At 31.5% G+C, this 27,285-nt stretch overlaps 1 protein-coding gene across 1 annotated transcript; it reads left to right on the top strand.

The window, feature by feature from the left end:
* Positions 1-432: 432 nt before the first annotated feature.
* On the top strand, positions 433-26,464 carry LOC139874827 (cysteine-rich receptor-like protein kinase 5). The gene is made up of 8 exons (XM_071862221.1): positions 433-538; positions 21,566-22,333; positions 22,435-22,584; positions 22,804-22,925; positions 23,017-23,227; positions 24,083-24,320; positions 24,421-24,574; positions 26,135-26,464. Exons 1-8 carry the CDS (start codon positions 433-435, stop codon positions 26,462-26,464), a joined length of 2,079 nt encoding a protein of 692 aa, XP_071718322.1.
* The last annotated feature ends 821 nt before the right edge of the window (positions 26,465-27,285 follow it).

Here is a 27,285-nt window from a genome sequence, read left to right as displayed (position 1 = left end):
CCATTCAAAAAAGCATTATTAATATCTAACTGGCGAAGTGACCAGTTGTGAGTAACCGCAAACCTAAGTAGGGTGCGAATGGTTGCTGGCTTGACAACTGGACTAAAAGTTTCAGTGTAATCAATGCCAGGTCGTTGTTGAATGCCTTTTGCAACCAACCGTGCTCGATAACGATCAATGGTGCCATCAGGATGATACTTAATGCGATAGATCCATTTGCATTTAACTAGATTATGTGTAGGATCAGCTGGAGTAAGATCCCAAGTGCCAAGCTGATGAAGAGCTGTCAACTCTTTAACCATTACTTCCTTCCACTTCGAATCAAGTAATGCCTGCTCAACATTAGCCGGTTCAACATGTTTCGAAACAGTGGTGGTAATATTAACATATTTCGGGTTTGGTTTATAAACATTATTGCGAGAGCGGGTGGTGATGGTGGTGGTGGATGTAGTGGCAGGAGGGAATGGTGGTGGCGGGTTGGGGGCAGCCGAAGTAGGCACGGTAGTGGTGTTGGTGTCAGGAGGTGGTGTAGGTGGAGGTGTTGGTTGTGACGACCCGGGAAATTCCGACCAAATTTAAACTTAATCTTTACATAATTCCGACACGATAAGCAAAGTCTGTAATGTTGAGTCTCGAAATTTTTTTAAACAAATGTTTATGTATACATTTTATTATGACTATTCCCGACGATTCACGAACAGTTGTGTGCAAATAAATATGTATATATATGTATAAATATAAATATAAGAATATATATATATAATAATTTAAATTAGAAATGTATACTCTATGTAATTGAAATATAAATTGTAAAATGGTACTTAGATTAAATAAGCTATTGTTAATATAAAATAGATATATATAACTTGTTATATCTTAATTGCTATTCCTATAATTATCAGATATTATTATTACCCTTATCATTAACAGTCATTATTAGTGTTAATAATATTATTATTATTATTATCATTTTTATTATTATAATTGTAATTATTTATTATTAATATTTGTATCATTAATATTATTATAACATATAAAATATAGATATAAAAATTAAAACATGTAAATTTATATTACTAGTATTGTTATTAAAAGATATCATTAAGAATCATTATTAGTAAAAATTATTAAGATTATCATAATTATTTTTTATTGATGTAACCTATTAGTAACATTATTTATACTACCCATTTATTAATTGTAATATCATCATTATATCTATAATCATTTAATAATAAAAATTTATATCAATTAACATGAATATATAAATAAATAAAAAAAAACGAATCCGATGCTATACCTAATTCATTTATCTATTATTATTTTTTTTGGTTTTCTTCTCTGCCCGTGAGTTACCAGTGGACTTCCAACCACAACCAAACAAAATTTTTGTTAATTGATATTGCTAATTCCTTTAATCAAGTGATATATACCCAGCTAGACACTCGTAAAAAGGGGAGACAACAATATTTACATTTATTTATTTTTTTTGTAATCGGCACCTCTGTGTGCTACACTTTTTTGACAAAAATTAAATATCGAATCAATTATCAAAATCTGGAAATGCAGTTTTTTAGGAATGGTACACTTAAACTTTCTTCAAAATATCATATTACAATTCGTGATATCAAGCTTGAATTTCCAAGTCAAAGTTTTAGAAGTCAAAAGTCAAACAATTGTTCTTGAGGAAATTCGAACTCGTTTTGATGTTTCAAGTCCAATTGAAGATTCCTTTAGATTCTATAAACAATTTGCAAACAAATTCGTGTTATAACAATTTTCTAAAACTCAATAAAAATCGAAATCATTTTTTTTTTGTTCTAGCTGCGACAGCAGCTGCCATTTTTGGCACTTGTTTTTTTTTTTTTTTTTGTGGTATTGTTTGATTGATTTGTTTCAAGTAATATAACATTTAACATTTAGTGATTATCATTATGATTGAAGCATAAAAAAAAAAAAAAAAATTCTTCTCAACTAGCGACGAGCCAGGAGGACTGTTTTTTTTTTTTTTTTTTTTTAAACCAATTGATCACATAAGTGTATATATGTTATATATTAAGTCCTAATTTGATCATGTAATTCACTGATATAATTTAGTTTGAGTTTGAGTTTGAGTTGATTTGATTTCATTGAGGGAGATGATGAACACAGTAAAGGGGTTAAATAAAATTGGTTGAGATTGATTTCAGAAAAACATAATAGAGCAGATGGTTTGGGTGCATGTTAGGGGAATGGGAGGTTGCGAGTTCAAATCTCTGCTGTGCCATTTTTTTAGAAAAAAGAACCAAAATTTCCTTGTTGGGCCGAAGTGTTTAGTTGTTGGACTGTCAAATTGGGTCGAGTTATAATGATGGGTTATATAGATTTAGGTGGGGAAAATAAATAGAAAAGCTAAGATGGAGGGAGGGTTGAACGTATTTGCATATAAGCGGGAGGTCGAGGGTTCGATCCCGAGCCTGGGCATTAGCTGCAATCTTTTTCCTTGGAAAAGTCTTGTGAGGTAGTTTTCCTATCAAAGTTTTTATTATGATTATTATTAATATCATTATTATTAGAATTATAATTATTATTAATATTAACAATTTCATTATCATTGTTATTATTATTAGTATGATTATGATTATTATTATTATGATTATTATAACACTTATTATTGTTATTAAGATTATAACTAAGAATATTGTTATTATAATAATTATTATTACAATTTTAGTAATTATACTTATCATTAATATTGTTATTACTAACATTATTTTCAATATCAAGTATTATTATTATTTAGTATTATTGTTATTATTATTATCATTATTGATTAGTAATATGGTATTGTTCAATAGTACCAATATTATTATTATTATTAACATGGCTATTAAAAATTAGTATCATTAATATAGTTTATATAAATGTCACTACTAGCATTATTATTAAGTAGTATTATTCTTAATATCATCAGAAGTATTATTATAAATTATTAGTATTCTCGTAAATATTAACATTATTATCATTTTCAGAACCATTATTAGTAACATAAGTAGATTAGGAATATTACAATTATTATTATTTTTTTATAATTAATCGTATTAACTTAGTATAAATAGAATTTCGGTGTTGTTAAACAAATTTATATATATATATATATATATATATAAATAAAAAGGTATTTAATACATATAACATCACGAAATTTATTTTTTTTGTATAAAAAAAATGAATATAAGAAACATATATATTAATAATATAAAAAGAATATAATTAATAAATTTATATATATATAATTGTTCGATTACAACTATGTATATTAATAAATATACAAATGTTATAGGTTCGTGAATCCGAGGCCAACCCTGCATTGTTCAAAGTCGTCATATGTATTTTTACTACAAAATACTGTATTGTGAGTTTCATTATTCCCTTTTTAAATGCTTTTGCAATATATATTTTTGGGACTGAGAATACATGCGCTGCTTTTATAAATGCTTTACGAAATAGACACAAGTAATCGAAACTACATTCTATGGTTGGATTATCTAATCGAATATGCCCTTTTTATTAAGTCTGGTAATCTAAGAATTAGGGAACATACACCCTAATTGACGCGAACTCTAAAGATAGATCTATCGGGCCCAACAAGCCCCATCCAAAGTACCGGATGCTTTAGTACTTCGAAATTTATATCATGTCCGAAGGAGGATCCCAGAATGATGGGGATATTCTTATATGTATATTGTGAATGTCGATTACCAGGTGTTCAATCCATATGAATGATTATTTTTGTCTCTATGCATGGGACGTATGTTTATGAGAAATGAAAATATGAAATCTTGTGGTCTATTAAAATTATGAAATGATTATTTGATGATAAACTAATGAACTCACCAACTTTTTGGTTGACATTTGAAAGCATGTTTATTCTCAGGTACGAAAGAAATCTTCGGCTGTGCATTTGCTCATTTTAGAGATATTATTTGAAGTTATTCATGACATATTTCAAAAGACGTTGCATTCAAGTCGTCGAGTTCATCAAGATTATTATTGAGTCAATTTATAGTTAGATATATTAAGAAATGGTATGCATGCCATCAACTTTCGATGTAATGAAATATTGTCTTTTCAAAAACGAATGCAATGTTTGTAAAATGTATCATATAGAGGTCAAGTACCTCGCGATGTAATCAACTATTGTGAGTCGTTTATAATCGATACGGACTTCGTCCGGATGGATTAGGACGGGTCCTTTCAGTTGGTATCAGAGCGGTGGTCTTAGTGAACCGGGTCTGCATTAGTGTGTCTAACTGATAAGTCGTTAGGATGCATTAGTGAGTTTGGACTTTGACCGTGTCTGCATGTCAGAAGTTTTGCTTATCATTTTGTGTCGAAAATTTCCTGCTTATTATTCTTAGAGAATCACTTGCTTATCATCCTTAGTCTAGACACATCTTATTGCATTAATTGCATGATTAGTGCATATACAAAAATTTATATCTTAGCATATCTGCTAATTCATATCTTAACGTACATGTTATTGTTACCGATGCCTGACAGCTTCCGTAGATTCCTCCGTAACTTATGGGATTTTAGTATTATATATGCATATATAAATTATGTACTGTAGGGTACTAATCTATATACTATAATCTATTTCTTATCGAAAATCCTTCATCTGATCGTACGGGATGAATCCCTAAACCAGTTCGAGTCCCTCAGATTCCTATAGCTATTCCGATAGTTATTCCGACAGCTATTCCGACATAGATGTTCACCTAAGCTCCGAAAACAGCGTCATCGACATGAATCAATCAATCAGCCATTATCAATTCATCTGATGGGTTCGTAGTCGACTTAATTAATGGAAACGCACAGAAGGCAATCCCTTCCACCAACCGAATTCACCTCTTGACAATGAACCTGAAGCGTTTACCGGCGAACCTGTTCGAGACACCATTTTCAGTCTCATTTCCGGGGTAACTTGACAAGATTATATTCTATCCACAATTCTGAATCTTATTCATCCGCTCGTTCTGGTCGACAATCATCCTGGAGTAATAAGTCAACAAACTTCGCGCTCGAATAATCAATTCGGAGAATATGGTGCAAAATGTACCAGCTTCAGCAACGTCACCGGCACCAACAGTACAATCAATAATAGCACCAGTACCATCAACAATCCATGCTTCAATATCATCATCTGTACTTTGAGTATGATCTTCGTTCGACATGTCGAATATGTAATCTCTAAAGTTTTAAAGATTATTTATTCTAGTTCCAACCGAAAAGCAAATGAGTTTAATATTATATTAACTCATTAAATCCATGAATACATCTGAAGAAAATATATATGTATATATGTTTTCATAAAGATTGTAATTAAAAATTTTCTTGTACAAACTGTTAATGGTGAAAATATTTTAACGGGTAGGTAATACCCGAGGACTATTTAAATTTCACATTAATAAGTTACATTGTACATTCTTCTAATCTGTTTCAACAGTCATATACTATCCTACTTACATCCACCGATATACAAATCCGTTCACCACAGAATAACCATATTCATCCAATTACATATTTGGATTTTGACCTATCAGAATCCAACAAGTGGCATAATGAAGAAATAATGGACACAATAAAAATTGATTAGAAACAGATTAATTAACAATATAAAATTCTATTAAGAATCCACGCTAACAAAATCCTAGCTAACTGTTCCTAGCTAACTGTTAATTCCGTATTACCATTTAATTATCGCAATTTATTTATCGCAGTTTATTTATCGCAATTTACATTCTCGCAATTTTATTTATCGTCATTTAATTTCTGTTATTTACTTTACGCACTTTATTTATCGTCATTTAATTTCTGTCATTTATTTTACGCACTTTAAATATCGGGACACGTATACAAGGTTTTGACATATCATATCGACGCATCTATATATATTATTTGGAATCACCATAGACACTCTATATGCAGTAATGATCGAGTTCTCTATACAGGGTTGAGGTTGATTCTCAAATAATATATATACTTTGAGTTGTGATAGAGTCTGAGACATGTACACGGGTCACGATATTTATTAATTAATTCGAATATTATATATTAAACTATATATGAATTACTGGACTGTTACTGTGGACTATTAACTGTGGACTACCAACACTGGACAATTAAAATGAATTAAAATATTGATTATAACATATGAAACTAAACAATTCTTCAAGTTTGCCACTTGATTTCATTTTAAACCCCATTCGTATCATCATAATTACAATCTGCGTTCAAACCTTTCATGATTCTTGAAAACACCTCAATCGATAGGATGAATCAACCGTACTTCATCTACGGGAGAAATGATTGATGCATTTAGTTATGCATCTGAAAAATTCTCGGAAACTGAGTAAACGTTTAACACATAGTTGTGCTAATTCCTTTAGTGTTATTATTACCCAAAATAACTTGGTAATTCCTTTCAAAGTAGCAAATTTTGTCACAGCTCCATCAAATCAACTTCAACTTCCATTCGAATTAGCCTTATTATAACCTCGATATATAAGTTTGCCTGTCGTCATCATTACCGGAGAACCGTTTATATTTCACCACATTAGCAGTAAAATTACCAGCAACTTCAATGAATTTGGACTTTCCAAAAAAAAAATCATTATATTCATTGAACCCCATCTTGTATTCATCTATACCCTGTAACAATAATTGCCATACCAATTACCGGGAATCAGCAATCAGTATTTCGAATCTCGTAGCATTTCTACATCAATAATTATATGTATACATATAACAATTATCTCCTAGGATTACGATCTTTAATTCTGGAATTTTGAAAAGGCACCTAGTTTGCGAATCAATACTCTGAATGTTGGAAAAACTTAGAAACGTTGGAACTGGAAAACGGATAAAGTTAACCATGAAGGAGACCAATGACAAATACAAGGACCATACCCTATATTCAAAGAATCCAGATAATTCTGGATCCGTTGAAATCTTTAGAGAATATCTTGCTCCGAAGTCATGTTAAAATCTTGCGGAAAATCTTTCTCCATCAACCATCAAACTTGGAAATTCCAAAATATCATCATCAATATCTTCGATATTTCTGAGGATATTTTCATAAATATTCTCGTCCGAAATTATATACCTCTTCGTTTTTCATGTGTATCATTATATTGGAAACATTCAATAGAAAATTTAGTACCGAAAAGCAGATTATGTGAAACTATGAAGAAAGCCGTGGACAAATCACAAAGAATAAGTTTGACTTCAAAGAATCCAAATGATTCAATGTCTGCTAAAGTCTTTAGTGAATATCTTGCTCCTTACTCTAAACCCTTACAGACAATAGTTTCTATCATCCTCTGATCTTAGATATTCCGAAATATTATCGTATCTTTCATTATAAATATCCTCCATATTTCTGGAGATATTTTTATAACTATTCTTATCTGAAATCACTAATCTCTTCGTGCTATCCATAATACATCATATAGAAATTGTTAGTTTCTATATTCTGTAAATTTTCGAGCTTAAAATATGAATGTTATTGAAGTAATGTTGGGAATTGATGCATGAGTTAGTATAATATAATGACACTTGATCAACGTGATTATATTATAGTAAGTCATGCTGAGTTTCTAAATGGGACGTGATGATTCACAGATCATAACGTCATCATGTGCCATGTTACATAACTCTGTCATTCTGCTTAACTTCTGAACATATTAAGAAAGTATATTTTTGATAGTTCTATTCTCAGTGAATCTGGTAATTTGACAAAACAAATCGTGCTATTACGTTCCTTCTTATTTAGAACATTAATAATGTTCATTCTGAAACTTATATCTGCGAATTCTGGACCATTACAAGAGATGCTAAATCGCCAGAAGAAGAAACGAAGGGACAAAGCTCTGAAATAGAAATGGGAGTATAAATCACAGCAAATAGAAGAGAACATTAACTGTGGATGACAATGATTATAGGAGACAGGAGCAGGGACATCAAAATATGAGAGAAAATATAAAGCCCAATAACAACAAGGAGGTTACAAACCATGAATATTAATATGAATAGCAATATAAGAACACGGTAGAATTAAGAATAATATCACCCTAAGGTAATAGTAGAAGTAAACAGATTTTATGGTGGAAGATTGAAAAGAAGGATGACAGAAATGATAATTAGGAAAATATCAAGGATTAGAAATGGATTAAGCATTTTCACAATCTTTTGGATGTATGAACTAAGAAATAAAGTATAGGAATTGTGAGAATAATAGAATGAAAGAGGTAAATTTATAATGGAAACATCCGACAGAGCAATCGAGACAGATGATCGCATTTAATTAAAGAGATCTTAATTTCCATAAATCCCGAAGAATCAGGTCTTATAGATTTCCTAGATTTTCTTTTAAATCTTTTGAATTCCAGAATTCAACCCCGACTCTGTCAAAAGTTAAGATGAATCTTTACTTTCCTATTTCACTCTTTGATAATAGCTTCATTCGTACTCTTCGAATAATCAAATTATTCTTATCCATATTACTCAATGATGATAAAACTAAATTTATCAACTCATATTTGTCATGAAAACATTGTTATTGTTAGCCATGACCACCTCACTCAAATTTCGGGACGAAATTTCTTTAGCGGGTAGGTACTGTGACGACCCGGGAAATTCCGACCAAATTTAATCTTAATCTTTACATAATTCCGACACGATAAGCAAAGTCTGTAATGTTGAGTCTCAAAATTTTTTTGAACATATGTTTATGTATACATTTTATTATGACTATTCCCGACGATTCACGAACAGTTGTGTGCAAATAAATATGTATATATATGGTATAAATATAAATATAAGAATGTATATATAATAATTTAAATTAGAAATGTATACTCTATGTAATTGAAATATAAAATGTAAAATGGTACTTAGATTAAATAAGCTATTGTTAATATAAAATAGATATATATATATAACTTGTTATATCTTAATTGCTATTCATATAATTATCAGATATTATTATTACCCTTATCATTAACAGTCATTATTAGTGTTAATAATATTATTATTATTATTATCATTTTTATTATTATAATTGTAATTATTTATTATTAATATTTGTATCATTAATATTATTATGACATATAAAATATAGATATAAAAATTTAAACATGTAAATTTATATTACTAGTATTGTTATTAAAAGATATCATTAAGAATCATTATTAGTAAAAATTATTAAGATTATCATAATTATTTTTTATTGATGTAACCTATTAGTAACATTATTTATACTACCCATTTATTAATTGTAATATCATCATTATATCTATAATCATTTAATAATAAAAATTTATATCAATTAACATGAATATATAAATAAATAAAAAAAATGAATCCTATGCTATACCTAATTCATTTATCTATTATTATTTTTTTTGGTTTTCTTCTCTGCCCGTGAGTTACCAGTGGACTTCCAACCACAACCAAACAAAATTTTTGTTAATTAATATTGCTAATTCCTTCAATCAAGTGATATATACCCAGCTAGACACTCGTAAAAAAGGGAGACAACAATATTTACATTTATTTTTATTTTTTTTTGTAATCGGCACCTCTGTGTGCTACACTTTTTTGGCAAAAATTAAATATCGAATCAATTATCAAAATCTGGAAATGCAGTTTTGTTAGGAATGGTACACTTAAACTTTCTTCAAAATATCATATTACAATTCGTGATATCAAGCTTGAATTTCCAAGTCAAAGTTTTAGAAGTCAAAAGTCAAACAATTGTTCTTGAGTAAATTCGAACTCGTTTTGATGATTCAAGTCCAATTGAAGATTCCGTTAGATTCTATAAACAATTTGCAAACAAATTCGTGTTATAACAATTTTCTAAAACTCAATAAAAATCGAAATCATTTTTTTTTTGTTCTAGCTGCGACAGCAGCTGCCATTTTTGGAACTTGTTTTTTTTTTTTTTTTTTTTTTTTGTGGTATTGTTTGATTGATTTGTTTCAAGTAATATAACATTTAACATTTAGTGATTATCATTATGATTGAAGCATCAAAAAAAAAATATTTTTTTTTCTTCTCAACTAGCGACGAGCCAGGAGGACTGTTTTTTTTATATATATATATTTTTAAAACCAATTGATCACATAAGTGTATATATGTTATATATTAAGTCCTAATTTGATCATGTAATTCACTGATATAATTTAGTTTGAGTTTGAGTTTGATTTGATTTGATTTCATTGAGGGAGATGATGAACACAGTAAAGGGGTTAAATAAAATTGGTTGAGATTGATTTCAGAAAAACATAATAGAGCAGATAGTTTGGGTGCATGTTAGAGGAATGGGAGGTTGCGAGTTCAAATCTCTGCTGTGCCATTTTTTTAGGAAAAAGAACCAAAATTTCCTTGTTGGGCCAAAGTGTTTAGTTTGTTGGACTGTCAAATTGGGTCGAGTTATAACGATGGGTTATATAGATTTAGGTGGGGAAAATAAATAGAAAAGCTAAGATGGAGGGAGGGTTGAACGTATTTGCATATAAGCGGGAGGTCGAGGGTTCGATCCCGAGCCTGGGCATTAGCTGCAATCTTTTTCCTTGGAAAAGTCTTGTGAGGTAGTTTTCCTATCAAAGTTTTTATTATGATTATTATTAATATCATTAGTATTAGAAATATAATTATTATTAACAATTTCATTATCACTGTTATTATTATTAGTATGATTATTATTATTATGATTATTATAACACTTATTATTGTTATTAAGATTATAACTAAGAATATTGTTATTATAATAATTATTATTACAATTACAATTTTAGTAATTATACTTATCATTAATATTGTTATTACTAACATTATTTTCAATATCAAGTATTATTATTATTTAGTATTATTGTTATTATTATTATCATTATTGATTAGTAATATGGTATTGTTCAATAGTACCAATATTATTATTATTATTAACATGGCTATTAAAAATTAGTATCATTAATATAGTTTATATAAATGTCACTACTAGCATTATTATTAAGTAGTATTATTCTTAATATCATCAGAAGTATTATTATAAATTATTAGTATTCTCGTAAATATTAACATTATTATCATTTTCAGAACCATTATTAGTAACATAAGTAGATTAGGAATATTACAATTATTATTATTATTTTTTATAATTAATCGTATTAACTTAGTATAAATAGAATTTCGGTGTTATTAAAAAAATTATATATATATATATATATATATATATATATATATATATATATATATATATATATATATATATATATATATATATATAAAAAGGTATTTAATACATATAACATCACGAAATTTATTTTTTTTGTATAAAAAAAATGAATATTAGAAACATATATATTAATAATATAAAAAGAATATAATTAATAAATTTATATATATATAATTGTTCGATTACAACTATGTATATTAATAAATATACAAATGTTATAGGTTCGTGAATCCGAGGCCAACCCTGCATTGTTCAAAGTCGTCATATGTATTTTTACTACAAAATACTGTATTGTGAGTTTCATTATTTCCTTTTTAAATGCTTTTGCAATATATATTTTTGGGACTGAGAATACATGCGCTGCTTTTATAAATGCTTTACGAAATAGACACAAGTAATCGAAACTACATTCTATGGTTGGATTATCTAATCGAATATGCCCTTTTTATTAAGTCTGGTAATCTAAGAATTAGGGAACAGACACCCTAATTGACGCGAACTCTAAAGATAGATTTATCGGGCCCAACAAGCCCCATCCAAAGTACCAGATGCTTTAGTACTTCGAAATTTATATCATGTCCGAAGGAGGATCCCGGAATGATGGGGATATTCTTATATGTATATTGTGAATGTCGATTACCAGGTGTTCAATCCATATGAATGATTATTTTTGTCTCTATGCATGGGACGTATGTTTATGAGAAATGAAAATATGAAATCTTGTGGTCTATTAAAATTATGAAATGATTATTTGATGATAAACTAATGAACTCACCAACCTTTTGGTTGACATTTGAAAGCATGTTTATTCTCAGGTACGAAAGAAATCTTCCGCTGCGCATTTGCTCATTTTAGAGATATTATTTGGAGTCATTCATGACATATTTCAAAAGACGTTGCATTCAAGTCGTCGAGTTCATCAAGATTATTATTGAGTCAATTTATAGTTAGATATATTAAGAAATGGTATGCATGCCGTCAACTTTCGATGTAATGAAATATTGTCTTTTCAAAAACGAATGCAATGTTTGTAAAATGTATCATATAGAGGTCAAGTACCTCGCGATGTAATCAACTATTGTGAATCATTTATAATCGATACGGACTTCGTCCGGATGGATTAGGACGGGTCCTTTCATTGGTGGTGTGGGATCAGTATTTGTTGTAGTGGATGTAGCGGAAACTTTATACATATAATACTTAAGTTTTACAATATCACACGATTATTATAATTTATCAGGCGTTACGTTAAACAACTATTATTATGTTATACATAAGACATCGGAGTTTGTTCTTCAAACATATCCATCAAAACAGTAAGCTCCCCCCAAAAACCCTAGCATACAAGTCTACCTGCATGGGAGGAAGTGAGGGGTTAGCACAAGGCTAAGTGAATGGTACAGTCCTAACAGGTATAAGCATATAGAATCAAGCTAGCCAATACACAAACAAGGTCTTGATAACAAGAGGATTGGCGGCCTGTCCGGGCCCTAAACTCCAATTGATCAAGCTGGAGTATAGCGATAATTCCAATTACTGTCTCCCTCGCATAGTATCCAGATACAAGTGGTGCATCATTCAACTATACTACGCGAATAGTAATTCCTGAACCAGAAAGACTCATTCCTGCCTCTTGCCCAACTTACAAATTTGGCATAGCTACAAAACCATAGCTGCCCCACATGTAAGCCAGTTGCCGCTACAAAACCCGCAATCGGCAATATCACTACCAGACTACTAACCCGTAGTTGGTATCCAGGGTGGCCAAAACAAGTCACATAATATAGCACAGTATATCATATACTAAGTATTCAGGTGAGTAAGCCAAGGTAATAGTAGCATAACCCGCTACTAAATACTTATAAACATTAGGATAGTCCCACTCACCTGGAAATACAAGAACTCAGTAGTTTTATTTTACTGAGCCTTCACATTTTCCTTTATCACCTAAGAATATCATTTCTCTAGTTAGTAACCATTTCGATCAGATTATACATCAGAAGAAATAAACACATCAATACAGTAAATGGGTCAGAATTGCACTTGACCCAATCATACAAACCCTATCACTAGCACGGGTGGGGTCTCACTCATGCGACTGACCAGCTCACTCGTGCGGATGAGTATCCTCACTCACACGACTAACAAACTACACCCACGAGTGACTTTAAAATCCACTCGCATGATTTAGTAGCTCACACGCACGGTTGGACACCTCACCCGTACGGGTGAGTGCCCCACTCGCACGGTTGAGCAAGAACATCAGCATAACTGCAATTCGAGCTTTTTCCACCCAACGTAAAGTTTAGTTTATTGTTTTAAAACCTTATCATTAGATACTACACCTCAATACTATTCCAACGATAGTTTATTCGTCGAAAACGGAGTTATGGTTTGAAAGTTATGACCAAAACAAGTTTCCAAAAATCTGACCGGTGCTCACACGCGTGGCTGAGTGAGTCCTCAGAAGTGTGGTTGACCCTCAAAAGTGTGGTCACTCATGCGAGTGACCTGTCACTCGTGTGGGAGCTGAAGAACAGCTCCAGCACGCTGTTTTTCACGTTCTTGATCCAAAAACTCGATTTTTGCTTGTTTTGGTCGATTCAAAGGCTCAATAATATCACATATCACTTATATAAACTATTCCTAACATCAATCAAGCATAACAAATACAATTAATCAAGAATCAAACTCAAAATTCATCAAAACCCATTTTAACCCAAAACCCACTTTTAAATTCATCAAATTCAGAGATATTTACCTTGTTTGATTACTTGAATCACAGAGAATCAGTTAAACGAATTCACAAGGCTTAGATTTACACTTTTGATTTTATGAATTTGGAAGTTGTAGGTGTATTTTAGGGTTTCATGTTACTAAAATAAGAAAGGAAAGAACGTACTGAGCATATATATCAATTAGGGGTTTCTTCACTATGAGGAAACCTCTCCCGTCTATCACACGGGTATTTATCAGTTATCTAAAACTCAATGTACCTCATTAGGTGGTCCTAACAAGGTCCAATTCACATAATAAAACCTGTTCTGTGACCTTTGTCACAAAGCCCACACAACTAACTAATCAAATAATTATTAAACCATAATTTTTAAAATCACTAATATTAATAAATTAATATAAACTAAGGATAAAATGTCATTTACCGCTAGGCCCGATTCGAGGTTGTTACAGCCGGAGATATCACTGAATCATGGTATCACTTTTCAAAAGTAATTATTCGACCTTAATAGCATGGGTTACACGAATATCACTTTGGGATAAGACAGAGTCACGTTTTTGTTTTGGCAGAAAACAAGAACGCTTTTGCAGAAGAATATTTAGGTTTCATATTGTTTTTTCTCATGAAAAAATCATCTATGTATATATAGGCAACCGTAATTATGAGAGAAGATATATTCGAATCAATTGATCGATTGACTCTCAATAAATATCTATCATAATATTCAAAGTGGTTAGGATAATAATCTTTTCCGTAAACAAGAATTATTCTTTCCACAAATATAGCATAAGTGGTCACAAGATTAATCCTTTCATATTTAATAAAGTTAGACAACACGTTAAAACTTAAAATTTGTGCTAAGTATTTTCCTTGCTGCCCAGGGAGTACCATGCCCAAGGAGCACCATGCCAGGAAGTAGCATGTCCGGGGAGCACCACAACACTTTGAATTTTAGCAACACTTTTTCCCGTGCTGCCTCTTGTGCTGCCTAGAAGCATGTGCTGCCTCTTGTGTTGCCTCTTAAGAGGAAGCACCAGACACTTAGCTAAATTTCAGCTAACTAAGAAAAAATAGCACAGAAAACACTTAGTCAAATTTTAACTGACTAAGAGGACATAGCACAAAAACACTTGGTCAAATTTTGAGTTGACCAGGTCACTTTAGTAAATAATGAAAAATCACTTTTGGGTCCGAATAGTTTATCACTTAATGAGTGTACACTTCGTACCTCCTCACTCATTTAAGTGTAAACAAAATCTCTTAATTACACTAAATTTCCAACAAATATAAGGTAAGTCAATCGAAGTTCTTCATCTATATTTTACTTGATTGGTTTCATAGTAATAATTTACCAATTGATTTCATATTTTGTGAAATTGGAAATGCAGATTATTTGAAGTTAGGAAATTGATAATTTTATTCATGTTATAAAAGTCAATTATGGATGGTAATTTTATTATTATTATATATATTGTATAGTAGATTTTTATTAGTATAAATATATGTGTTATGTAAGCTCATAATGTACACTTTGAGAATAAATAAGAAAACACATACTTCTTTCATATTCCCTCTATATACTTATTAGTAGTCTACAGTCAAGAACTAGGCCACTAAAGGTAGTTATAAGCCTACTGAATTATAACACGTTATCAGCACGAAGTGCTCCGTATAATCAAGGTTTATCTAAGCAAGCACATGTCACTAATCAAGTTCATGATGTATACTGCTGGAGTAAAAAATCAGTCAAATGGTGGAGATATTTGTATTGCAGACAGTGGTGCCACTCACACCATACTCAAATCTAAAAAATATTTCACAGACTTGAAAGCAACGGAAGGAACTATACATACTATATCAGGTCCTGTGGACTTAATAAAAGGAATGGGAAAGGCAAAATTCATGTTACCAAATGGTACGAATTTTCTGATAAATAATGCCTTATTTTCTCCCATGTCAAAGAGAAATTTGTTAAGTTTCTCTGACATATACCAAAATGGATATGATTATCAGTCAGTGACAACAGAAAATGAAAAATATTTAAGTATCACTGATAAGAATCGTGTAATTGAAAAACTACCAAGACTTCATTCTGGTTTACATTATACACATATAAATGTACCTGAAGTAAATGTGGTAGTTAAAGAAAAATCATGTGATCCTGTAATGATCAGTTTGTGGCATGAGAGATTAGGCCACCCAGGATCAACAATGATGAAAAGAATAATACAAAATACACATGGACATCCATTGGCGGATCAAAGGATCCCTCATGATGCACTTATCCCATGTACATCATGCTCACTTGGAAAGTTAATAATAAGACCATCACCTCTTAAGGTTGAAAAAGAATCACCAATGTTTCTTGAAAGAATTCAAGGTGATATATGTGGACCAATTCATCCACCATGTGGACCATTTAGATATTTTATGGTTCTAATAGACGCATCTAGTAGATGGTCTTATGTTTGTCTATTATCAAGTCGAAATATGGCATTTGCAAAATTTCTTGCTCAAATTATTAAATTGAGAGCACATTTCCCTAATTATACTATTAAAAGGGTGAGACTAGATAATGCCGTTGAGTTTACGTCTCAAGCATTTAATAACTTTTGCATGTCTATTGGGATTATTGTTGAACATCCCGTTGCCCATGTGCATACACAAAATGGTTTAGCTGAATCATTAATTAAACGATTGCAGCTAATAGCTAGACCATTGATAATTCGAACAAAACTCCCAGTATCTGTATGGGGCCATGCAATTTTGCATGCTGCATCATTGATTCGCATTAGACCAAGCGCAAGTCATACATATTCTCCCTTGCAACTTGCTTTTGGCCATCAGCCAAATATTTCTCACCTTAGAACATTTGGTTGTGCGGTTTATGTCCCTATCGCACCACCACAACGCACTAAAATGGGTCCTCAAAGAAGGATGGGAATATATGTTGGATATGAAACATCTTCAATAATAAGATATATTGAACCCATGACGGGTGATGTTTTTACAGCACATTTTGCTGATTGTCATTTTAATGAAACATTATTCCCTAGATTAGGGGGAGAAATAAAAAATAAAGAAAATGATGTTTCATGGTGTGAACCTCAATTAATGTATCTTGATCCTCGCACAAAAGAATGCGAGACCGAAGTTCAAAAAATAATGCATATGCAAGAACTTGCGAATAAATTGCCTGATGCATTTACAGATACAAAAAGAGTGACTAAATCATATATACCAGCAGCAAATGCTCCAGCTCGAATTGAAATTCCAAAAACTGGCAATAATGTCATTCTTGAGTCTTTGCCACGCCAGAAACGTGGGAGACCAATTGGTTCCAAAGATAAAAATCCTCGAAAAAGAAAATCAGCTGATAATGAGGTAAAAGAAAGTGTTCAAGAAGAACTACAAATCAATACTCCTTCTGCAGAGGAGATTGATGATGTCAATACGGAATTTTCAATCAATTACGCACATTCAAAAATATTATGGAACCGAAATGAAATGAAAAATCTTGATGAGATATTTTCATATAATGTTGCATATGACATCATGAATGATGATGATGATCCAGAACCAAAATTTGTCATAGAATGTCAAAATAGACATGATTGGGATCATTGGAAAGGAGCAATACGAGCTGAATTTGAATCACTCAATAAAAGAAAAGTTTTCGAATCTATCATTCTCACACCTAAAGGTGTGAAACCTGTGGGATATAGATGGGTTTTTGTGCGAAAAAGAAATGAGAAAAATGAAGTTACAAGGTATAAAGCTAGACTTGTAGCTCAAGGTTTTTCTCAAAGACCAGGAATTGATTATGAGGAAACTTATTCTCCTGTTATGGATGCAATTACTTTTAGATACTTAATCAGCCTGGCAGTTTCTAAAAATTTAGAAATGCATCTCATGGATGTTGTGACTGCTTATCTTTATGGATCACTTGATAGTGATATATATATATATATATATGAAGATACCTGAAGGATTTAAGGTATCAGAAGCAACCAATGCAAAATCCAAAGAAATGTACTCAATCAAGTTACAAAGGTCTTTATATGGGTTGAAACAATTGGGTCGCATGTGGTATAAACGATTAAGTGATTACTTGATAAGCAAAGGGTATACCAATAATCTTATTTGCCCATGTGTTTTCATTAAGAAAACAACATCCGGATATGTGATCATAGCGGTTTATGTTGATGATCTTAATATCATAGGTACAAATAAAGAGATCCATGAAGCCATTCAACTTCTAAAGAAAGAATTTGAAATGAAAGATCTCGGAAAAACCAAGTATTGCCTTGGTTTACAAATTGAACATATGCCTAATGGTTTACTTGTACATCAAACAACATATACTGAAAAGATTTTAAAACGTTTTAATATGGATAAGACAAAACCATTAAGTACTCCTATGGTTGTTAGATCACTTAATGTTGACACTGATCCATTTCGTCCCTGTGAAGATCATGAAGAAATCCTGGGACCAGAAGTACCATATCTTAGTGCAATTGGAGCTCTTATGTATCTTACAAATTGTACAAGACCTGGCATTTCTTTTGCAGTTAATTTGTTGGCAAGGTTTAGCTCAGCTCCTACCAAAAGACACAGGAATGGGATCAAACACATATTTCGATACCTTCGAGGAACTACTGATTTAGGATTATTTTATTCTAACGAATCGAAACAAGATTTGGTTGGTTATGCAGATGCATGTTATTTATCTGATCCACATAAAGCTAAATCTCAAAATGGATATGTATTCCTAAATGGAGGTACCGCAATATCATGGCGTTCTCAAAAACAAACACTTGTTGCAACATCATCAAATCATGCCGAAGTGATTGCATTACATGAAGCTACTCGGGAATGTTTTTGGTTGAGATCAATGACACAACTCATTACTGATTCTTGTGGACTAGAACGCGATAAAAGTCCAACAACTATCTATGAAGATAATATAGCTTGCATAACACAGATGAAAGAAGGGTATATCAAAAGTGACCGAACAAAACACATACCTCCTAGATTCTTCTCATACACTCAAAATCTCATTAAGGACAACCAGATTGAAATGAGATATGTTCAGTCCAGCAAAAACTCTACTGACCTTTTCACCAAAGCACTTCCAACTGCTATTTTCAGAACACACGTTCATAATATTGGCATGAGACATGTTCAGAAGATGTAACAATTCAGGCGTTGCCTACTTGAGGGGGAGTCAACTCTATGCTGCACTCTTTTTCCCTTAGCTAAAGTTTTATCCCAATGGGTTTTCTTTAGCAAGGTTTTTAACGAGGCAGTACTAGTTATTCTCTAATAAAATTGTCATCCAAGGGGGAGTGTTATAAAAGTCAATTATGGATGGTAATTTTATTATTATTATATATATTGTATAGTAGATTTTTATTAGTATAAATATATGTGTTATGTAAGCTCATAATGTACACTTTGAGAATAAATAAGAAAACACATACTTCTTTCATATTCTCTCTATATACTTATTAGTAGTCTACAGTCAAGAACCAGGCCACTAAAGGTAGTTATAAGCATACTGAATTATAACATTTCATTATTACTCAGTCTCCGTATCAACTCCTGGACAAAAATCACGTAGTTTAAATAAAAATAATAATCTATACTTTGTTCACTTTTCAATTTTACCCATTACATCGATACTTCTCCTTTTATTTGGTGTGATTCTATTTTCAAAGGGTGATCTCAGATTAATCCTATGGGTACGTTTGAGTGGTAAGAACCTTAACCAATTAAATGAATTGTACGTCTATATATGTGAACTGTGAAATTGTTAGATAATTTTAATTTCATCAAATGCTCAAGCGAGATTTTTCCGAAATGTCGAGATTTCTCAAAAACTGTCCAAGCGAAATTTCTCTGAAATCCGAGTTCTCTAACCTTGTTTATAAATAATATGTGTATAATCTTGGAGTAGAAAAGTTGTATATTTTTTATTTTATTGAACATTTAAGGGAATACTATATCCTAACTATGGGTTGATGACATTTATATTATCACAATTTTACAAGCCACGTTTTCAGCGATTACCGTTGATGAATTTTAAAGTATTAATGGCTCTATTAATCGAGTCAATAGCAAACATCGATTTATTAACGATTTAATTGTCGCTTAGAGTTTAAATTGAACTTCAGGCAGGTTTAAAACTCATGAAAATTTGATCTACCATTTTAATGGCGTCTCACACTTTTTGTTTTTGTTTTTTTACCTACTTATTGGCTGGAGGTCCATTCGAAAACAATCTCTTTATTCATAGAACATTGAGAGGGAAGACTTTCTCTACTATTGGGATGTTTTACTTTGGGTGGAGAAATGACTTGTCTTTATTTTAGGATATAAGAAAGATTGTCTACATCTTACCTCTTCATACTTCACTTTTGTGGAATTAGTTTTGTTGTTGTTGTTGTAATTTTAAAGTGTCACCGAGGTAAAATGCCCAAGGCATGAAATGGGTTATCAAAAAGAAAAAAAATCAAAAGGACATGCAAAACAATTTGAAGGATCAAGTCTTGAGTAATTTTTAAAAATTAAGTCAAACGCGATTCAAAGAATTGAATCAAGTTAAAAGTGATAATTAGCCTCATAAAAAAAATACAAAGTCCAGTCTTAGTGTAATGCCCTCGCGTAAGCTAGCTGTGTATTGAAAGAATTACCATTTGCTTGTGATGTAGAGTGATACCTAATATACCTTAATAGGAGGATTTTCTTAGAGAGAGTTACTTTAGATAGGAAATATAGAATCGATTACATGGATAAAGGATGCATTTAGTAATTATGAGACAAGATAGTATATAGGAGATTGAAAAGTTAAAGAGGACCATTACACAAACATATATACAATTCTATTTATAGTTGATCTCTCTTTTAGATTATTAGTATTGGGATATACAAAAGTATTGATTTAGTTTTGAGTCTTCATCAGGGCGAAAAATTGTCAAGTTGGAGAGGTTTGATAGGTACATAATTATTGTGTACATCGTAATTATGCTTATTCGTACGCAAATGCATGTGTTTATGCTTAAATGGTAGTGCCATTATTAGCTTTTGTGTAAGTGTTAGATTTGGATGATAAAGAAGCAAAAATGGTGTTTTAAGGTGATTTAATGAAGATCGAGGCAAACATATAAAGATTGAAGGAAGAAACATATATGGTGCTTAAGTATAGAAGAAACATCCAAAAAGGTAAATCAAGATCCCACGAATATTGACTTTGTAGTACATAAAATGCATTTAATTTAATTTAATATTAGATTAGATAAGATTACTATTAAGTATTAAACACGAATACTACAGTAATATTTAATGAAATGTGTCTGCCATATCAAAACATATGTTAAACTAACTATTGAGGGAAGAAAATCAGAATATAAAATAAAACTCTATTAAAATAAATAAATAGCTTTTTTTATTTCACACATGCTTTAATTATTTCTCGCGGTCTATAAAGTTCTTTATCCTCTTTGTAAGTATACTAAAACACCAAATCAAATAGCTCATAAATTAAGCCATTGAAAATACTATGTTTCTTTTCTTTCTTTTTGTTTTGATATCAACTGTCATAGGAGCCGAATATCAAACACACAAGTGCATTTTAAACACCACCAAAAATACAAACATGACCACTTACTATTCAAATCTAATCCAAGTCTTTCATTCACTTGCATCAGATGATATAGTCCACGATAATCAATTCTTGAACAAGAGTTTCGGAAACCATGAACCGGATATCGCCTATGGGAGCTATCTTTGTCGAGCCGATATTGTTCCAAATGACTGTCGTAATTGTTTACTTGAAGCCGGTAAGGATATCAAGAAGACATGCACAAATTCAAAAGCGGCGGTTTTGTGGAAAGACGAATGCATGTTACGTTATTCCAACTATTCAATGGTGTCAATCATGGACACAACAACGTCCCTCCCTGTTTGTAACATGTTTAATATTTCTAACATGGTTTCGGAGCAAACTCGGTTTACAGAAGTTGCTAGGGATTTGATGAGACAATTGGCTACCAAAGCATCAAATGAGCAACGTCTACAGAAGTATGCATTTAACCAGGTGAGATATAATGAAACGGAAATGGTTTATGGGTATGTGGAATGCACACCAGATTTGTCAGATTTTGATTGTGGTCGATGCCTTCAACTGAGTGTAGATAGTTTGGGACGATCTTGTTTTGGTAGAGAAGGAGGAAGAGTGTTGACCCCGAGTTGTAATATTCGGTTTGAAACGTATATGTTTCTTCGATTTCCAAATTCGAAAGTAGACACGCCAGGTTTAACTCATCTCTTTCACCTTTCCTATTCTTTTGATCTTTCATTTTTTCGAAGTTTTGAAAGGTTTTTGTATCTAAAAATGTATCAGATTTAAATGCAGGAAAGAAGAAAAACTCAACGAAAATAATTGTTGTCGTTGTGGCTCCAGTGGGTGTTTTAGTAGTGATACTAGTGATACTAGGCTTATACCGTTTGTTGGTGATGAAAAAACGACGTTCTGTAACATTTATCGAATTTCTTGATGAAAATGGTATGCAGAATTCATCAAAATACCTGATTATTATCTTTTTTTTAAAAAAACGCACACACCCAACACGATTTATTTACACGAATATATACATAATGCCCACAGTAGGCCAATGGCCCTTTCATTGTACTACATAATTTACTTGACTATCATTTTCTAATAACTTTAAAAAATATAAATGTACTTGCAATAATTTACTGTATTTCTTTTATTATAATTTAGATAACAGTGACATCATAAGTGAGCAATCAATACAATATGAGTTTGGCATAATTGAGGCTGCCACAAATAAGTTCTCTATAAATAATAAGATTGGTGAAGGTGGGTTTGGTGGTGTATACAAGGTATATATGAGCTCTTATAATCCTTTAATAATGTTAAAATCGAATGTTATTATGTTTATTGTGTAATTTATACTTGCAATTACATGTTTAGGGAGTTCTTTCGAATGGACAAGAAATCGCTGTAAAAAGGCTATCTAAAGGTTCGGGACAAGGCACGTCGGAGTTCAAGAACGAGGTTGTGTTGCTGGCCAAGCTTCAACACCGAAATCTTGTGCGACTTTTGGGATTTTGCCTTGAAGCCGGCGAGAAGATCCTCATCTATGAATATGTTCCTAATCAGAGTCTTGATTACTTTTTATTTGGTTAGTCTCAAAACCTATAACCTTTTTACATAAAAATTTTGCATCATACAGTTTCTTATATTTCCTTAGGGGCGGATCCTCGCCCTGAACGATAAATTTTTTTTTTTTTTTAGTGTTTTTATATATCAATTTATTTATTTATTATGTCCCACACTATAGAAAAGTTTCATTTGTTGATGTTTTCATTATTTTTGACGTTTTAAAACGTAGATAACTTGATATGTTTTGTACATTTATAAGTGTCATAAAATTTTTGACGCTTAAAAGCATCAAAAAAGACAAGCCAGTGACACGCCAGTGACACTTAAAATTGACAAAGAGTTAATAAATTAAAATTCTTAACACCATATTATTCACCCTTTAAAGTTTTTGACGTCATATTTTTTCACGTTTCCAACTTATACTTTCAATTTTAAGCGTGAAAACTCATTTAAAAAGTCATAAAACTACAAGATAGTAGTGCCACTTTGAGAATTAGTTATCAAAGTGTGTAGTTTAACTTTTGGGTAAAGAACTAATAAAAAATTGGTCACAAGGGTCAAATCCTTAAAGTGCATGCTTCATTAGAAAATAGTCAAGTTCTAAATTTCAACTTGACATTAATTAGTTGACAGGAATCGTAGAATATTAGCTCGAGTTGAAAAGTACGTCCTACATGCTATATAAGAATTCAAGAATGCTTTTTTTTCCTACAAAAAAACAAAGTTGGACATAGCACAGTTTATAAGTGTCCATCAAATTTTATTTAATAAGTATTAAATCACCATCATTAGGTACTAATGATAATAATGCATCGTATGTTCAGATTACTTATTTAATTTGTCATGAATCACGAGTTATGCAATTACCATACAGATCCTACTAAACAAGCATTATTAGATTGGTCAACGCGTTACAAGATAATCGGAGGAATTGCTCGAGGGATGTTATACCTTCATGAAGATTCTAGATTACGAATTATTCATCGCGATCTTAAAGCTAGCAATATTTTGTTAGACAAAGATATGAATCCTAAAATTTCTGACTTCGGCACTGCAAGAATATTTGGCGGTAACCAAACAGAAGCCATGACTAATAGAATTGTTGGAACTTTGTAAGTTGTTTACATAGACAAAAGTTTATCTATTTATCCATAACTTGATTTAATTCCAGATATATAAATATTTGATATTTATTTATTTTTCTTGTTTAAGTGGATACATGTCACCAGAGTATGCGATGCAAGGAAACTTCTCTGTGAAGTCAGATGTGTTCAGTTTAGGTGTTCTGTTTCTTGAGATCATTAGTGGAAGAAGAAACACAGGACTCTTTGACTTTGACTCTGGTTATGTTGACCTTCTACGCTATGTAAGTACACGACTAATGAGTTGTTGACACGTTGGCATGTGTCAATACAGCTAGGTTTTTATTGACACATGCATGCTATTTATAAGTTGTGGTAAAAATATGTTTTAGAAAATACTATTGTTATTTTCAGAATAATAGACCCATTACATATAATAAGTAATTGTAGACTTGGTAGTACATGCATAAATAGTTGTACATCATGATGAATTTATCAAATTTTGTATTGAAAAAATCATTATTCTTTAGATAAACTATAACAGAGATTAAGTAGGATTAAGGGTGTGTTTGGGTGACGAGCTTGTTGGAGCTTATAGGAGCTTGAGCTTATGTTTTTAATAAGCTCTAAGTCATAAGCTTCGTTTGGTAGAGAAAAAAAGTAGAGCTTATGAAAATCATAAGCTCTGAAAAAATAAACTACTTTTAGTAGCTTATGAAAAAAATTAAAGCTTATGAACTGGAAAATAAGCTCCAGCTAGTTTACCAAACACTTATAAAAAATAATAAGCTTCAGCTACCAGCTTAAAAAATAAGCTCCAGCTCCAGCTCTATCTCATAAGCTCCAGCTCCAGCTACTTTCATCCAAATACACCCTAAACTTAAAAACAAAAGTGTGACATATGACACAACCAATGAATTGGAAGAAAAGAGAATATATATCAACGAATAAGTAGGTGTTTTTACCTCTGGAGATCATATAAATTAGGTCATTAAATTCACATATTGCTTTTGTTGTATGCTAAATCCGACTAAAAATTTACCGCAAAAATAAAATGACACAAACACATGTATACTTTTTTCATTAATACAATAGTTTTTTTTTCTTCCTTTTTTACATGTTTCGAAAAGTTATTTCTCCAATTTGGAATATATAAAAGATTATAAATTCAAGTAGCCTACAAAATCGTATTTAGATATGTAAAAAAGCAAACAAATGTTCGTTGGTGGTCCATATGTATCATCCCGACCGACTTCATAAATTTTTTAAAACGAATTTTTTCTCTTTCATACTTTCCCATGCACTATTTTAATATTCGGATGTCCGATTCGCTTTTTGAGCCAACTAATTAAGTGACATGTTGATTGTAATTACGTATTTCATTCGGGAGGTGATATTTCCAAATATGATTTTGATAGATCCACACATATATGTTGCTACTTTCCAGTTATACCCTCCAATAATTTGAAATGAAAAATTTATACGCCCTCCGTCCCATCTTAAGTGTCCACTTTAGACTTTTCAAAGTCTTTCTTTGTAAACTTTGACCGTAAATATTTTCATTTGTGATGTATAATATTTGATGGAAATTATATGAATAAATTGAGTTTTAAATTTGTTTTCATTCCATATAATTTTCATCAAAAATTATATAACACAGATAAAAATATTTACGGTCAAAGTTGACAAACAAAGACTTTGAAAAGTCAACAGTGGACACTTAAGATGGGACGGAGGGAGTATAACACATCAGTAATTTAGTGAATTTGTGTGGATCTATCAAAAATATGTTTGGAAATATCAATTCCCATTTCATTAACCTACCTCAAATTATTGATATGTAGGCATGGAATAATTGGAATAAAGGTGAACCACTGACACTACTTGATCCAAAATTGGTGCACTCTAGCTCAAATAATGAAGTCTTGCGCTGCATTAATATCGCATTACTGTGTGTTCAAGAAGATCCGGAAGTAAGGCCTTCAATGGCTTCTGTAGTCCTCATGCTCAACAGCGACTCAGTTATTTTACCTTTACCTGAAAATCCCCCATTTATATCGCAGTCTAGGGTTAGGCGTTTAGCTTCAATAGATCTCGAATCATATAAAAGTCAATGCAAGTCAACTGTTTGGGACCCTGATGGTTTACCTATAACTGATGTATATCCTCGATAACTAGTTTTCTATTTTGAATATATAAAGATTGTATTGACAGTCCCAAACAAGTCCTGTAATACAATGGTCACGTCAATAATTTAGTAAACTCGCGTGAAACTTCTTAGTATCGAACGCTAAATCTTCTCCAATATGTCTGTTATTTTTTTTAATGGTGGTTAAGAGTCACAAACGAGATGATTGCTGGTCTTTCATACTTTCTTCGGATGGTTTGTTTTCGGTTAAACACAAGAGAATGTATCGACAAACATCTACTTCCTTCACAAACTTGTCTACGAATTGGTTTAAATTTATCCCGAGAAAAGTTAATATTTTCTTGTGGAGGCTTCGTACCGCTTCGTTGAAATCTGTCAGCGAAAGGCATAGATGTGTCTTCCATTGTGTGTCCAATGTGTTCTAATGGGACGGAGGTGAGTGAACACCTTTTTTTCGATTGTGTAGTGGCCAAGGAGCTTTGGGGGAAGATTCGAGTGTGGTTAGCTGGCAATATGCCTTCTTTTAATTCATGGGATTCGTTTCTCAGTTGGGTGGAAGGATTCCGGATCAATAAGGTTAACAAGGAACGTATTATTGCAATCATGGTTACTACTCTATGGGTGATTTGGCGATACAGGAATGGGATAGTTTTCGATGATACTTTTTGTAATAGATGTAATTTGTTTGATATTGTTAGAACTTTTTCTTTTCGTTAGATTAAACATAGGGGTCATTTAGTTTCTAATTGGAACTTATGGCTTGCTATGCCGTTGTAATTCCCTTAGCGTCTTGTTAGGGATCGTTTTTTGTTGAATACATTCCATTTTGCTTGAAAAAAAAAAGTG

Source organism: Rutidosis leptorrhynchoides, chromosome 11 (assembly GCF_046630445.1).
Source record: "Rutidosis leptorrhynchoides isolate AG116_Rl617_1_P2 chromosome 11, CSIRO_AGI_Rlap_v1, whole genome shotgun sequence".
NCBI lineage: Eukaryota > Viridiplantae > Streptophyta > Magnoliopsida > Asterales > Asteraceae > Rutidosis > Rutidosis leptorrhynchoides.
Note: the sequence above shows the minus strand (reverse complement) of the source record. Positions and strands in the feature narration are given on the sequence as shown.